We start from the raw sequence: 14,530 nt of genomic DNA on the forward strand, positions 1-14,530 counted from the left end.
GGGTACAGGAAAAAATACTTACCGATTGTAAGCATTGTATGAATCATCAACAAAATGTCTCATATAAAATTTGGTATAAAAGGTTTATACAAATTATGTTTAAGAATACTGATTTTGAATTGTCATTGCAAGTTTTTTCAAAGATATTTTTAATTGTACACATAAAGATAAAATAAAATGAAGGTGAGGCAAAATTTAATTTGGCATACTTCATTAATCTTCATTAAAATCAAAGTTTTTGACTTCCAACTTCGAATATATGATATAAACAATATTATTTTTAAATATTGATGATGCTATAAAAATAAACGTAATAACCCATTTAATCACATTACGAAAGTTAATCATCTTTAAAAGCTATTTGTATTGGACCGCAAATGTCAGCTTAATACAAAAGGAAAAAAGCTTTGTTATCTTTTCAACCAAATGTAGAGCGACATTGTAAAAATATTATAAAGCCGCGATGTCAAGTTCGTAAGCATTTTGCAAAGTGACTCCTCGCCGTCGAGACATCCAACGACGCGGACACTTTTTGTATCTTTTGTAACAAGTGAATGTAATAATTATTACTGAAACAATGAAACTAAAAAATAAACTCATTATTTTGTTCATACATTTTTTAACTGACGTCTCAAGAAGTGATTTGACACACGACGATAAGACACTTGGATTTTCTGCTCATGATGGCGCCCTTTACACCGAAGATGCAGTTTTTATTAGTGGTAAGAACGATTACCTATAACTTTTTCCTTTATACTAATATTTGACAAAAACAATATTTATTATTAACCTTTTTGTAAAGCTGTACCAGTTTATTTATATATTTTTTATTCCAATTTATTTCACAATATGTTTCAATACCGTTAATCTTTTGTTTACATTTAAATTTCAAAAGAAAGAGTGGGTATCCGCTTATCTTGTATTCTTATGGTATAGTCTCAAACAATGCCTGGCTTAGTACGGGGTTTTGAGGCTAGAGAAAGTTAAAATTTGCACATACACATGTACATCCGTCACAAGTGATAGTACTATAAGAAATGTACGAAATATTAAACGATCATGAAATTATTATTTTAAATGAGCGAAGAATATGGTTGTACACAAAACATGACTAGATGTATGAGCATTGTTTTTAATCGAGTGTGACTAAATCACGTAAGTCATAATTTGGAAGATACCCTGATTTCAATTCAATGCAAATGTCCTTACGCCCACACTCGCTAAGATCACCGACCACATCAATCACTCATTGTCCTCAAGCTTAACTCGCTTCTTAGCAAGCTTGCTACATTTTTTGTTAGGGGTAATAATTAGAACCGCCAAGTACTGTCGAGTAGACAAGCTGACATTTCGTAGCTCAATAACTGAACCCGGAATTTTAGCAATAAAAAATGGGCGAGACAAATTGGAAGCGATATTTTTAAATGCTAATAATAATCTTGATGTACATGAACAAATACTCTGATGTGACATTTAAAAACTAATACTTCACTGCCCTTTAATAGAGCAATCACATTCATAGACAGTATTGCACAACTACTGTATTGAATTAAGGATTGAATTTTGATATCTTACTTAAATTCATGAAGCCATAACTAAAGTTTATGCAACCGTGTATAAGATAGGAAAAAATATATAAATTTTATACGTACCTAATGCTGTTAAGCTACAAAATCTTTAGCAAATAATTTTAGAATGATAACAAATGCGTGAACCACCTAATGATATTATTTTTGAAAAATGCTTTCTAAAAAGATTAAACGATTTTTACATCGTGTATTGTTTAATTACTATGTTGTGTACATGAAAAATTCAAGGTGTGGTTTGCCACAAACATATAGAAAGAGATCAAGTAAATCTTTGTTTTCTATTGATAGTGTCGATTTCATTTTAACTTTTTTGTTCGACAGGCTGTTATAATTAATTTATAACAATGAACAAGTGCTTATATTAGTACAAATACCAACTAATTAAAAGAATATAAATTCATAGATTTCAATCTTTACGTTGTCAAAGACTTTACACTAAAATGTTAGTAAGTTGTTTAATGTTTTTCATTTATGTTTTAAACCTATTTTAACGTATTGTACCCGCTACCTGTATATCAATGGCTCTCATCGACTTCTTTTATGTGTCATTCAAGAATCTGCTCCCGCAAGCTGTGCTTTTCAATTCTGTATTCAATATTTCATCTTATATGGTTTTTATAAAGCTCATTCTTGTATGGTAGAATTGTATATTCATCCGTTATAGATCTGAATGAAGAACACGTTAAAGGCTTGTATATAATAATTAGTGTCGTAGAAAATGAGGCTTAATAATGGAGGTATTTCAGGTGCATTTTGTTGATAGTCCTAGTCCTGATATAGTCAAGGTCGGTCATTTTACTGGACAAGTTCTGTTTGTTTCTTTTCTTTATTTTTGTTCGAGATGAGTTATTAGTTCTATTAATGCCTATCTCGATGTTAAGAATGTAACTGTATGGTACACGGCCTGGTTGGTATGCGTAATTAATATGGCTCGTACTATTTTCCTTTGTTTTTATGTTTATATTAAGGTGTTTTTGGATTGTTTATACATTATTTAAAAACGTCTTATTATACTAAAAGTCATACCAAAAACATCACTATTTTAGATATAAAAATTTATTAAAAATTTGAAATAAATAATAAATTAAAATGTATATATGTTTTGCGTGTTTAGATTGGTGTATTCGAAATGTTATTTGGAAACTGGAGTCCAAAATAAATAGATGTGTATAATGGATGAAATTTCTTAACGAAGGGCTTGTTTTTTAAATAATCAACGAAATATGGTCTTAATTTTTTATTACTCCGCTCTTTATTTTAAAAGAAGTAAATAAGTCAAATTTATTGATGTATGTAGTTGGATTATTTAGTTTCTTATGTGATTTTATTTTTGCATAATATTTAAATCCTTTCTAGGGATGGAGATAGATATTAATTTTCTCGTAACCGACAAAGAAGTACCATATTCTATTAAATATTTAAAATATGAATGTGTTCATTCCCTTAAAAATTTTGCGGGTAAAGTTTAGAAAAACACAAAAAAAATACTTTTCCTAGATCATACAGGGTGACTTCACATTAGGTATAATTTATATTAATAATAATTAATACGAATAACAAGTGTATAAAACAATATGTATCTTTAAGTAATTAGGACCCGGAAGTCGAACAATTTTAAATATATGAAGAATGTTTGAAATCTTTTGTTTTTTTTTTTCTAAAATATGTACCAGTTCGAAAACAACAAAGTTTGCCTCAATATAATTGAAGATATTGTAAATTAAAATTAAGAATCTTGTCCTTTCGTTTTGTTAAATGATTTATTATTTATTAAAATCGATAACGTTACTTAAAATTTCATGATTAACAGCGGTTTCGACGTTGTTACTTGTCACAGTTTTTCTAAATAATTTAAATTAATATTATATTATGTACATATATTAACAAACGCAGTACTTTTAACAGGTTTCTTATAAAAAAATTACTAAATTAGATTCAGTTCAACCTTGAGACGATTATTGTATATCAAATTCAGATCAGTTTAAGCTAATCGTGCACCGTTATTTATGGATTTAAATAACATGTTTGCACGTTGGGACCAATGCTTTTTGGACGCCCACTGCATTACAAATTAGAAACATCGACAACTCACTACATTGATATTTGCGATAAAACGGGTGACTTATTCATTTGTTGCAAAAATAAAAGAGTTAACGAACTTCTGGAATAGTGTATGAATTTTTGATAATTGTTATATAACTAAATAATGGACTTATACATATGTCGATATTTTTAATAATATCTTTATTCTGATGGTTCTTCCTGTATAGTTAATACTTTTTTAGTTGCTTTTTAACGAACTGTCCCACGACTACATATTTGGTAATCTGTATGTTTATCTTCTACGTGTAAACGTGTATTGACCCTTGTACGTATTGCGTTGTTTATCGCGTCATTTATGAATCTTTTCATATCCTCGTCGATATCCTTTGAAAAGAAAACAAAAATATCCATTAACAAAATTAATTGCTTCATTTAATTTTTTTTCCTTTTGAATAATGTAGTTAATTATTATTAAATAATCCAATTATAAAACATTGTTTTTATTAAATACTTGTTATAGGCCAGATTTAGGCTAACATTTTCGTGATTGTGTTTTTTACTAGGATTTAACTAAGCTTTTCTTATAATTGTAACCTTGTATCTTAAGCCTAAAAAAATATGTTTATAATTGAGTAAACCTACGGTATGTAGGAATGCCTGTATTGGGATCAGTTCAACTTTACTTGAACACTCGTCTCCTCGAAAAATATTAGTACACTTTTCATGTCGCTTGAAGCTTTGAAGAACAACAACCTAGACAGCCGTTTTCAGTCTCCATTAACAATATCTATCGTTTTAGTGATGGCTAAGTTTTATATTAAATTTATTAAAAATCCGTTTTTATTACAGCTGAACCGAATCGTATGAAACGTGAATCAAACAGAACAAGGGATGACAAACAACTATTATTTTTGCAAGCTAGACAAGTAAGTTTGTATGACCTCGAGGTTCTCATTTTCTTTTTAAGATCAGCCGGCACCCTGAAGTAAGTAATGTTATTAAGTTTTTTCTACATAATATTCATTTCTAAACATTTACTCACTTTTGGGTTTGTTGAGATCTTTGCATGTTATGATATTGTTATGCTTCACAAAATAATATAAGTAATAAAAAAATCCTGCACTTTGCATGTTTTGCTGCAATATTTCTGCTCATTTGAGCAAAAGTGAATGTTCGCTTGTTTCTTAGGCAAATGATGAAACCTTTGGAAGAGATTGTGAAACAACTATAGGGAAAAAGGGAATTTGCAAGAGCTTTCGCGACTGCTACCCATTATTTAAGATTGTGGATTTATCCGGTTACGATGGTTGGGTCATGGGTCACTATGACACATGTAGTTTTGTAAACAGGGAAAATTCAGAGGTGAGCAGACCAAATTAAGCTTTTGCGATATCAAGTTAATATGTTAGGTTCTGAATAGGTAGGGACTATACGGGTATGTATTTCGGCTTTTCCTACATTCAAATTATCTTTGTACCTTACGAAGCACTAAATCACTTTAAAAAAAGATGAAATTGGATTACAAGTTAATAAAATTGCAATTAATCTCAAGATGTTTGCCTTGAAAATATGATAATATAAACAGAACGCCATTTAAGTGACGTGCTGGGATCAAACAATAAAAGTTTAATCTTAATGTTAGCAATAAATCATAAGTGGACTTATTTTGTACGTTGTTAATTATTTAAGACGTAAAATATTAATGCAGCTATTCGGAGTGTGTTGTACTGAGCCCGTTGGCACACCGCCGCAGCAGGAACCAGACGTGCAACGACTTGGTCTTTTTAGACCTCCTTATCCAATTTCAATGAACAAGTATGTTTAATGTTTAAGTAATAAACCTTCAAACACAAGTTTTATCATATTTTACGACATTTTATTTTAATAAAACTTCGATTTTCTCAAACTTTTTCTTCTCTATAGTTACCAACATCCAACACCTCTCTTACCTAAATGGATGAACATGAACGAGCCTCTTCATCGCCAGTTCTTTTCTCAATGGCCGCCAACTATACCACCACTACCCACACATCCACCGGACCACACAGCTCCAACACATCCGCCATCTATCGGTATATATCAGACACATTCAATAGTCCTCGTCACTGAAAATCTGTGTTGGAAAAACCTTGGATAACATTACAAGGGTTCCGGTTTTGTTAAAGGCTTAGTGAACGCAATTTGGATTCTGGTACAAAACTGTAGATATTTATTTTGTCCTTTTTTTAAAGTTCATATTAACATTTAAAGTTTATTGTCTTAATTAAGACTCTAGTGGTCAGCATTTATAAAGTTATTTGCAAATGTATATTTTTTATAGGTAAGTTAAAACATTAAAAACTTCTATTTTCTAAGATGCGAAAGTTTCAGAAGGATAAGTAATATTTGCATCATCATACCTAATATAGCATTAGTTGTTTAATTTGAACCTGCTAACTTCTATTTATTGAAATAATACGTGGTTTATGTAGTTTAAGATCACGTAATGAAATATTGTTGTTAGTTGCCGGTATTCCGACGACAACTAAACCGTCAAACGGCTTACCATCTACAACTTGGGGTACGAAACCTCCAGCAACGACAAAACAGGTTAGAATATAATATATATACAAATATGTAATATACACAGAACATTTGGGTAACTAACGAATGATAATTCTTTAGACCTGGTCTCCTGCATATCCAACACAGCCAACAAAGCCAACCGGCCAACCGGGCGTGGATTCGTCGTGTGGAATTAAGAACGGACCACAGGTATGAGTTTGACAATGACGAGTTTTTAATTAATCTCATATTTGCATCTTTCAAGAACAAAATATTATGAATAAATTTCCCACTCAGACCTACGGAAGTACGTATGAATCTCTTGACGAGGAGCGTATAGTGGGGGGTCATAACGCGGAGCTAAACGAGTGGCCATGGATAGTAGCACTGTTCAATAATGGAAGACAATTCTGCGGAGGATCCCTCATAGACGATAGACATGTTTTAACAGCAGCTCACTGTGTAGCTCAGTGAGTATTGTAACTTAGTTGTTTCCATCATTAGTGTTGATGATATATTTTATCCTACGTGTCTTTGCTTTACTTTTTATCTATCGAATTAAGTTCACGTAAATCTATACGTAGACGACATTGAAAAATACGTTCACATATTGCTGCCTTTAAATGTTTCTTATTTCAAATTTTTATGCGAGTCGATAATCAAAAGATGTAAGGAACATATCGTCGTATAAAGTTAGGAACGTAAAATTTATATCGACAGTATGACATCGTTGGATGTCGCTCGACTCACGGCGAGACTGGGAGACTACAACATACGGACGAACACAGAGACCCAACACGTTGAAAGAAGAATCAAGAGAGTTGTCAGACATCGCGGTTTCGACATGAGGACATTAGTAAGCCATAGACAATCTATGACTAAAAATCACATTAAAATTAATTCTATTCCGTATAAAAATAATATATAACATTATGGAAGCCTTTTAGAAACTCTATTAATTCTAATATTTTTTTCTATAGTACAACGACGTAGCTGTTCTAACTTTAGACCAACCTGTGACTTTCACAAAAAACATTCGACCGGTTTGTCTTCCCGGAGGAGCCAGAGCTTATTCAGGACTAATAGCGACCGTCATAGGATGGGGAAGCTTGAGAGAAAGTATGGATATCAATCAACAATTTAATATATCCTTAGGACAGGTTAGGTGACTAATTTCGAGTTATTTCTAGGTGGTCCTCAACCGTCTATTCTACAAGAAGTGTCAATACCAATTTGGTCTAACAACGAGTGTCGTCTCAAGTACGGCTCCGCGGCCCCTGGTGGGATCGTTGACCACATGCTGTGCGCTGGTAAAGCCAGTATGGATTCATGCAGTGTAAGTATTGTACTTAGTTCAATCTTGTGTATAATCAAGAAGAAGGAAATTTTGAAAGTGTTCTTTGTGTATATATTAAATTATTAGGTGCGGCGACCCAAACTTCTACCATTTTTTAAGGATTTTAGTCTCTACTTCACCATCATAAAAAAAAAACAAACTAATTAACTAACAGTGACATTTAATTATTATCAATTATTTAAATTATGCATCTTAAATTGCTGTAATGGGAGTTGAAATCGATAAAGTATTTTATTGATAATTTTAAAGCGGATGGTCACGGCATTTGTTTCCGTATTATGTATGTACGTGTAATATGTCGTTTACAGGGCGACAGCGGTGGACCTTTGATGGTGAATGAAGGCAGTCGTTGGACCCAAGTCGGCGTCGTGTCATGGGGTATCGGATGTGGTAAGGGTCAGTACCCTGGGGTCTACACACGAATCACCTCTTTCCTCCCCTGGATACAAAAGAACGCTAAGTGAAAAGCCTTCCTGAACTCCTATCATAAAATATTTTTGAATCAATAAAAATTCTATCAATTTTTTTGAGAAAGACAACATAACTCTTGTCTTTCTTAATGAATTGTCAATGTATAATAATCACATGTGCCAATAATTAGGAAAAGAAATAAAACAACGTTTTTCATATATTCTTATTTTTATTTATTATAAACGAGATTCATGCTATAACGGCATAATATTGACATTACAGGAATAGGAATAATATGAATATAATTGCACATTAGCTCATTCAATGTGACCTTGAGATATACAAAAATACATGACCAATATATTTACACAAAAATATATATACTGACATAATTATAAAGGACATCATAACAAGTTAAACTAACTAAAAACATCTAACTTACATATCGAAGTTGGATACATGTAGGTGTTGGAGAATGTTGCGGGCTGGAACAAACGTTGTAAATAGTTTGGAGACACCATATAAATATTGATATTCAAGTGTTGAAAGAGTCCTTATTAACACGATTCTTATCAATAATGATAAGCCTCTATAGTGTTTAGAAATTGTCCAATAGACAAATGCAATTATATATATTATATATAGGTATATGATGTGAATCTGATCAACAGTAACGGCTTACCTTGAAAATAGCCCGTATCGTATATATCATCGAGGGTCGGTACGAAGGGCGGCTCAGCTTGCAACTGGTTGTCCCAGTCAACGTTTCTGAACACAGGCATTTTTTTGACCTCGGTAGCCGCGGGTCGTACCTGCGGATCCATTGTAAGCAAGGCTTCTATCGCTGTCACAGCCTCCTTGGATAGAGCCTCGTCATCTTCAGGCCATTCTATATCTGATATGAAGAGGTCTCATTTTAAATAACATCGAAACGATCGTCAGATTTGATATAATAAGTAAAGCAGTTGGAAAATGTACTATTATTTTTAATCTGTTATCAGAGAAATACTTTACATGTGAATATACGTAGACTTCTGTGTATAATCTTTTTACGCATTCAAAAAGAAATTACTAAACGGACTTGAATGAAATTTTACAGTAATAAATATCGTACATCAGAATACTATACAGGCTATAGATTACCCTTAAATTCGGTGTGGATTCAGTCGAGAATATAAATGTATTTTGTTAGAAGTCACGTGACTCATTACATTGGTTACTTATTATTATTAAGGAGAAATCTAATAATTTTTCTCCAAATCCAAATACGAACTACGCGCGAGAAAAAACTGGTGTTAATCAAAATCACAAAAACTGGTTTTTCCATGGTTCACATCTATTTTCATGTTTTCACGTACTTATGTGACATCGCTTGATTCACTCAGCTTTGAATACGCTATCATTTTTTTATTGTATGTGAAAGTCTACCAAGGTGCTTACTTCTTGAGAGGATGTTGTGAAATACAGCCTGCGGTGTTTCATCATTGAAGGGCGGTACTCCTGTCATGAATTCATACAAACACACTCCCAAAGCCCACCAGTCGACCGCGGGACCGTGACCTTTTCTGGAAAATATTTCAATAATTAATTTTAACAATTCATGTTATGTTTTACAAAAAGAAGACTGTACAATTAAAAAAGTAAAATTTTTCAATAATTCAAACCTTCAAAATCTTAATATTACTAAGATGAGCTTAGATGATGATACAGACAAATTGTTATTTAAAAATATAGAAAAGCTTTTAAAATCTATAAAAGCGAGTTTTAATTAAACTTTATGAGAAAAATGGACTTTAGTTTAAAAAAACCAGTGCAAGCTCTAATATTTATTACATGCCGGGGTGTGGAAAACTTTATTCGGTATAAGTAAAATGCACATAAATCTCTCTATTACTTTAAGTGAGGTGAAAGAGGTCTCAGCACTCGACCACTTTATTGATGCCCATGTCTAAGGTTTCAAAATTGATAGTGTAGTAGGCTCTCCGTGTGGAATTTAAAAATAAAATTGGAAAAAATTATTTATAACATAATAAATAAGTAATATCTGCGGATTTTTAGATTAATTTTGATGATAGTGTTTATATAAACTAAACCCAGCACCTTTTATATAGTAATCAACAAATACACCATCATTGTAGTGTTTTTATTGCTATTCTATTAGACAAACTAATCCATCATCTCAAAGAAGATTGATGATGAACATTGGAACAGGAGGAAAGGTTTGGAAATATCTTTTCCTCATACAAGGCCATAGAAGGAAACAGGGCTTCGGAATTTGGTCACCCCTACAAGACGAGAATATACGTAATTTATACACATGTGTCCATTTACAAATCACACAGAACTGACCTACGCTGATGGTTTACGACGCGGACTACGGTCAAGGGTATCGTTTGTTTGACTAGTTTTCTACACGTACTTGAGCAACAGTTCAGGCGCGAGGTAATCTGGTGTACCGAGTATCCTCTGGTCGGAGACGTTGCCACGTCGCACACTCTTCGGTGTTCGGTACGGGGTGTGGACACTCGCTAGAGGAGTCTTACATACTTCAGTGGGAGATCTGCTGCCCTCACCCTGGAAATTATATATTATATAGGTATTATTTACAAAATAAGGAATTTTAGATGAAAACTACGATTTTACTGATGTTTTAACGGTTTCTAAGTTTTATACATTAAGAAAATGTTTATTTGGAATGTGAAGCTACTATTATTACTATATTAATTGATCAAAATGTATATAAAAACACGTCAACCATAGGTCGTATGTATTAGTAACAGTGAAGTTGGAGAAAAGTCTATAAGAAAATAAGCAATAAGCGTTTTGAACAGATTTGATGAATGTATTATCACGGCAACCTTAGTGACATCATTTTTAACTTTTTAGAGTATGTTTTCGAAGCGTAATGATTGGTCTATACACTTAATTCGCAAGTTTTGAAGCAACTAGTGTATACCAGCTTATAAATTCGGCCTAATTTAGGTGATATTTCTAAACCTTCCGACTTTTCATGCTTACCTTACTTAGTCTTCTTGTAGGGAAGATTTCTAAGCTAGTAGATATATGTTTCCCAAAAGTGATTGACCTTTCTTTCTCACTGGACACTGTGTCGTTAAAGGGCAAGTTGAATCTGGTTGCCTTCTTTTTTGTCTCTGGTGATTTGTTCTTGGATACAGGAGTGGAAAATATTACGCCTACATTAAAATGGTGGCTATCATTTTGTGAAACCCATCTGAAATTATCAAATATAAGGAGTATACAGATTATTGTAGACCTTTTATTTGTTTTATATAAATTATTTTACAAAAAAAATTTATAACAAACCTCTTTTTTAATACTCCTTTGAGCGGATTCTTACGTCTCTCAGGAGTTGGCTGAATTGACATTCTCTTTGGCGTATTTTGACTGACTTCCAATTCTAAAGCCATTATTTCCTGTGTGAGCCCGCTGTGGTTTTCTTTAGATTCTGCCAGACTAGTAACACCTGTCGGTGTATCTTCATCACAGTCTAAAATTCTTTTTCTTTTCTTTGCTCTGAAACTATAATCAGATTTTCATAGTTAAAATTTTTGTAATCCTTTTACAAGAAAATGGCAGAACTATAGCTATTAAAATAGCTGTAAATTAAAAAATAATTATATGTTACATAGAAAACATGTGATTTGATAATAATTAATTTATTTATCTTAGTAAATGTTATCTAACAACCTCGGTATTCTTTTCAATGATTGTCCTCTACATAGAGGGGATGTGGATTGATCGTGTTGAGAATTTGTGAATATATTTGAATCTAATGAAGAACCGTTTGCACTACTGACATCAGTAGATTTATTGCTCTTCGAGTTTGTACTATTCTTTGAACTCTCACATGTGTGGTATGAACTTAGGGATTCCGAACCCGAATCTTGGCTCTGGAAAAATAAATACATAAGTTGAAAATGAAATTGCTCTATATTTTTAATGTGACCACTAACTTACAACAATGTCATCCAAATTGATGCTCTCAGCACTCATGAAAGGATGAATCCCCGATAACTGTGAGTGATCTAGTAAAGGCGAGTTTTCTAAGGCGCTAAATATACTCTTTAATTTAGCTGAAATAAATATGATAGTAAAAAATTAATTTATAATATATATTTACAAGTATTTCATAGCAAATCCATACTGGTCTCTTTAAGCTCATCAAGAAGGTTCTCACAGGTTTCAGTCGAGTTGTGTGTGCTGTCACCTCCCGAGCCGAATGATAAATGTGATGTTAGTGATAATAGCTGTCCCGGTGTGCGCATATTGAGACTTGGTGTTCGATTAACGAAATCTGATATTTCCAAATCTGAAAAATGAATAATTTTATTAAAAACAATTGAATAACTGATGTCAATATATAAAAAATAGATAGATAGAAATAGAAAAAAGAAGAATGTAGTAATGATCCCATAGTTCAGCACAATTAGCTATATTAATCAGCAACAGATAAAAACAAATCAATTGTTCATGACAGATTAGTGATTATTTCATGAACAGTGTCCAAAGTACAGGGAACCTACATACTCAATCTACACAATAAAACAGAAACTCCTTACTGGAACTGTTGTCTCTTTGATAAGCAATTCTTTTTAATTAAATAACAAAAAAGTGGCAACTGCAGTCTTGATAGGGAATGCTTTAATTATTATAGTTTTTACACATTTTTATTATAAACCAAAATACAGAAAAAAAAATAGAAACAAAAAATTAAACAATTTATAAAAATAAGTGAAACAAGAGATTGTCTCAATAGCAAGTTCCACTTTCCTCCAAGCACCTTTAAGACTTAACATTTATATTGTTAAAGTAAACACCAGTAGGGGGTGAAATTAAAAGAAAAAAATGATCACTCTCAAATACATGAATGTGATCCATATATAATAAAACAAAATATATATAAGGAAATAAACTTAACCATACTCATTACAATAAAACTAATATTTTTCAGATTTACTACACAAATTTTATTATTTTAAAAACTACATAACCCCCACGTTTTGGGTTACTTTTCAGCAATCATGATCATGGGCAGACAAGATGAGAGTATCTTGCTAGTTTCATTTAAATGTGTACATGCGAAAATCTTAGATATCATTAACAGATTAAATTAATAATTGAATTTCTTGAGCAAATGCAAGGATTTTATATTCCTAGTGATAAAAGGGTAGTCTAGAATCAAATAACACACAGTATAGAGAGAAATGACTTGTAAATCTACACTGTGGCTTAGAAAGTCACTTGAACTTATCACAAAATTCAGAGATGTGGTCTTATCTGTATCTGTTAAAATTTTTTCAATTTGTCCGCAATGAAATATAATTTATTTAGCTTTTCTCAGCATATTGATTACAGAAATGATGAGATAATCGCTACTTCAGCCACTAATGAAAGCAAAATCATTGTTAACTCTGAGATGTTTGGGGCTAGATTTTCATTTGAGAATTTCTAAGACTGTATATGGTAAAACACCACAATAGTTAATAATGAAAATATAATTATATTTAGTTATAATATAGTAACTTACCTCTGTGTATTTCTATTTTAGATAATCCAAAATCTGTTAGTTTCACATGACCACTTTTAGATATTAACATATTATCTGGCTTCAAATCCCTATGGACAATGTTATGTTTATGTAAATATTCAAGTGCCAAAGTAACTTCTGCTATATAAAAAACAGCCATTGGCTCCTCCAGAAATCCATAAACACCTAGAAGTGACTTCATATCTCCACCTACCATATATTCCATGACCTGAGATAAAGATTACACTTATATCAATTCCACTAAATGAAGTTTATGGCAAAAAAAAAAATTATGATTCTTAAGCAATGAACGCTCTATACCAGGTAGACAGAAGATGCTGACTGTAGTGAATAAAACAAATGTACACAAAACGGACTTCTTGATAAAGCTAGTGCATTTCTCTCTGTCACAACTTGAGTCACCATATTCTTATTTATCATATCTGACTTTTTCATAACCTTGATAGCATACAGTTGTTCTTCATTACTTTTCTTGTGGGCAAGGAATACTTTACCGAAGGCACCACGACTAATTGGTTTAATAATAGTAAAATCATTTATATCTGGAACCTGAGAGCAAAAACCTAAATAATAAGTCGGCAATAGATCATATTTATGACATTAAATGATTAGAAGTGTTTATTTCAAGTTTTTACCTTATTGATACTTGTATCTGAGTTATTTGCATTAATTTTGTCTAATATCGTATGACTCGCAGATTGATCGCTTAATTTAGAATCGTTAGAAGTCATGGTTTTACTTTTATTATTAGAAAATTACAGATGTTAACTTTTCAAAAGTGGATATTTTTCTCAATCATATCGTAAATATTCTTATGGACAAATGTTAAATTTACTTATTTACTTAACATTTTTGAATTAAATTGAACAGTTACAAAAATGACATTGACATTTTTTTCCTTCAAACCGTCCTTTTAGACAGGCTAAGATCTTAGACCATGCCGCTTTAATATTTTTTATAATAGTTTATTTCTATTTATAGATTAAGAATTTAAAAATTCATCTTTATGAACATTAA

At 31.8% G+C, this 14,530-nt stretch overlaps 2 protein-coding genes across 4 annotated transcripts; one reads left to right on the forward strand and one right to left on the reverse strand.

The window, feature by feature from the left end:
- Positions 1-487: 487 nt before the first annotated feature.
- On the forward strand, positions 488-8,164 carry LOC116778014 (proclotting enzyme). Its single transcript, XM_032671858.2, has 12 exons — positions 488-722; positions 4,482-4,558; positions 4,821-4,994; positions 5,341-5,447; positions 5,556-5,704; positions 6,136-6,221; positions 6,297-6,386; positions 6,474-6,646; positions 6,897-7,032; positions 7,157-7,295; positions 7,367-7,512; positions 7,842-8,164. The coding sequence occupies exons 1-12, from the start codon at positions 578-580 to the stop codon at positions 7,995-7,997; spliced, it is 1,578 nt and encodes a 525-aa protein (XP_032527749.2). The 5' UTR covers positions 488-577; the 3' UTR covers positions 7,998-8,164.
- A 3-nt stretch (positions 8,165-8,167) lies between these two features.
- Positions 8,168-14,485, reverse strand: LOC116777986 (serine/threonine-protein kinase greatwall). Of its 3 annotated transcripts, none has more exons than XM_032671823.2 (12): positions 14,149-14,485; positions 13,814-14,062; positions 13,493-13,721; positions 12,110-12,274; positions 11,923-12,038; positions 11,653-11,855; positions 11,269-11,484; positions 10,963-11,176; positions 10,364-10,518; positions 9,385-9,509; positions 8,627-8,839; positions 8,168-8,429 (listed from the first exon to the last, which is right to left on the reverse strand). In XM_032671823.2, the coding sequence occupies exons 1-12, from the start codon at positions 14,242-14,244 to the stop codon at positions 8,383-8,385; spliced, it is 2,028 nt and encodes a 675-aa protein (XP_032527714.1). In that variant the 5' UTR covers positions 14,245-14,485; the 3' UTR covers positions 8,168-8,382. The 3 variants fall into 3 exon arrangements, with proteins under 3 accessions (XP_032527714.1, XP_032527721.1, XP_032527729.1); XM_032671830.2 differs by having other exon boundaries at positions 8,169-8,429; positions 12,143-12,274; positions 14,149-14,482; XM_032671838.2 differs by having other exon boundaries at positions 8,169-8,429; positions 13,814-14,076; positions 14,149-14,279.
- Positions 14,486-14,530: the final 45 nt, after the last annotated feature.

Source organism: Danaus plexippus, chromosome 6 (genome assembly GCF_018135715.1).
Source record: "Danaus plexippus chromosome 6, MEX_DaPlex, whole genome shotgun sequence".
In the NCBI taxonomy this organism is placed as follows: domain Eukaryota; kingdom Metazoa; phylum Arthropoda; class Insecta; order Lepidoptera; family Nymphalidae; genus Danaus; species Danaus plexippus.

Bases quoted from the DNA above. Each gene is read 5' to 3' on its own strand.
- LOC116778014 (XM_032671858.2), top strand. From the start codon at position 578: ATGAAACTAAAAAATAAACTCATTATTTTGTTCATACATTTTTTAACT. The intron at 4,559-4,820 runs GTAAGTTTGTAT...CTTGTTTCTTAG, and splicing joins TATTTTTGCAAGCTAGACAA to GCAAATGATGAAACCTTTGG. The intron at 7,033-7,156 runs GTAAGCCATAGA...TTTTTTCTATAG, and splicing joins GTTTCGACATGAGGACATTA to TACAACGACGTAGCTGTTCT.
- LOC116777986 (XM_032671823.2), bottom strand. From the start codon at position 14,244: ATGACTTCTAACGATTCTAAATTAAGCGATCAATCTGCGAGTCATACG. The intron at 10,519-10,962 runs GTAAGCATGAAA...TATAATTTCCAG, and splicing joins CTACAAGAAGACTAAGTAAG to GGTGAGGGCAGCAGATCTCC. The intron at 9,510-10,363 runs GTACGTGTAGAA...AATATTTTCCAG, and splicing joins GCGCCTGAACTGTTGCTCAA to AAAAGGTCACGGTCCCGCGG.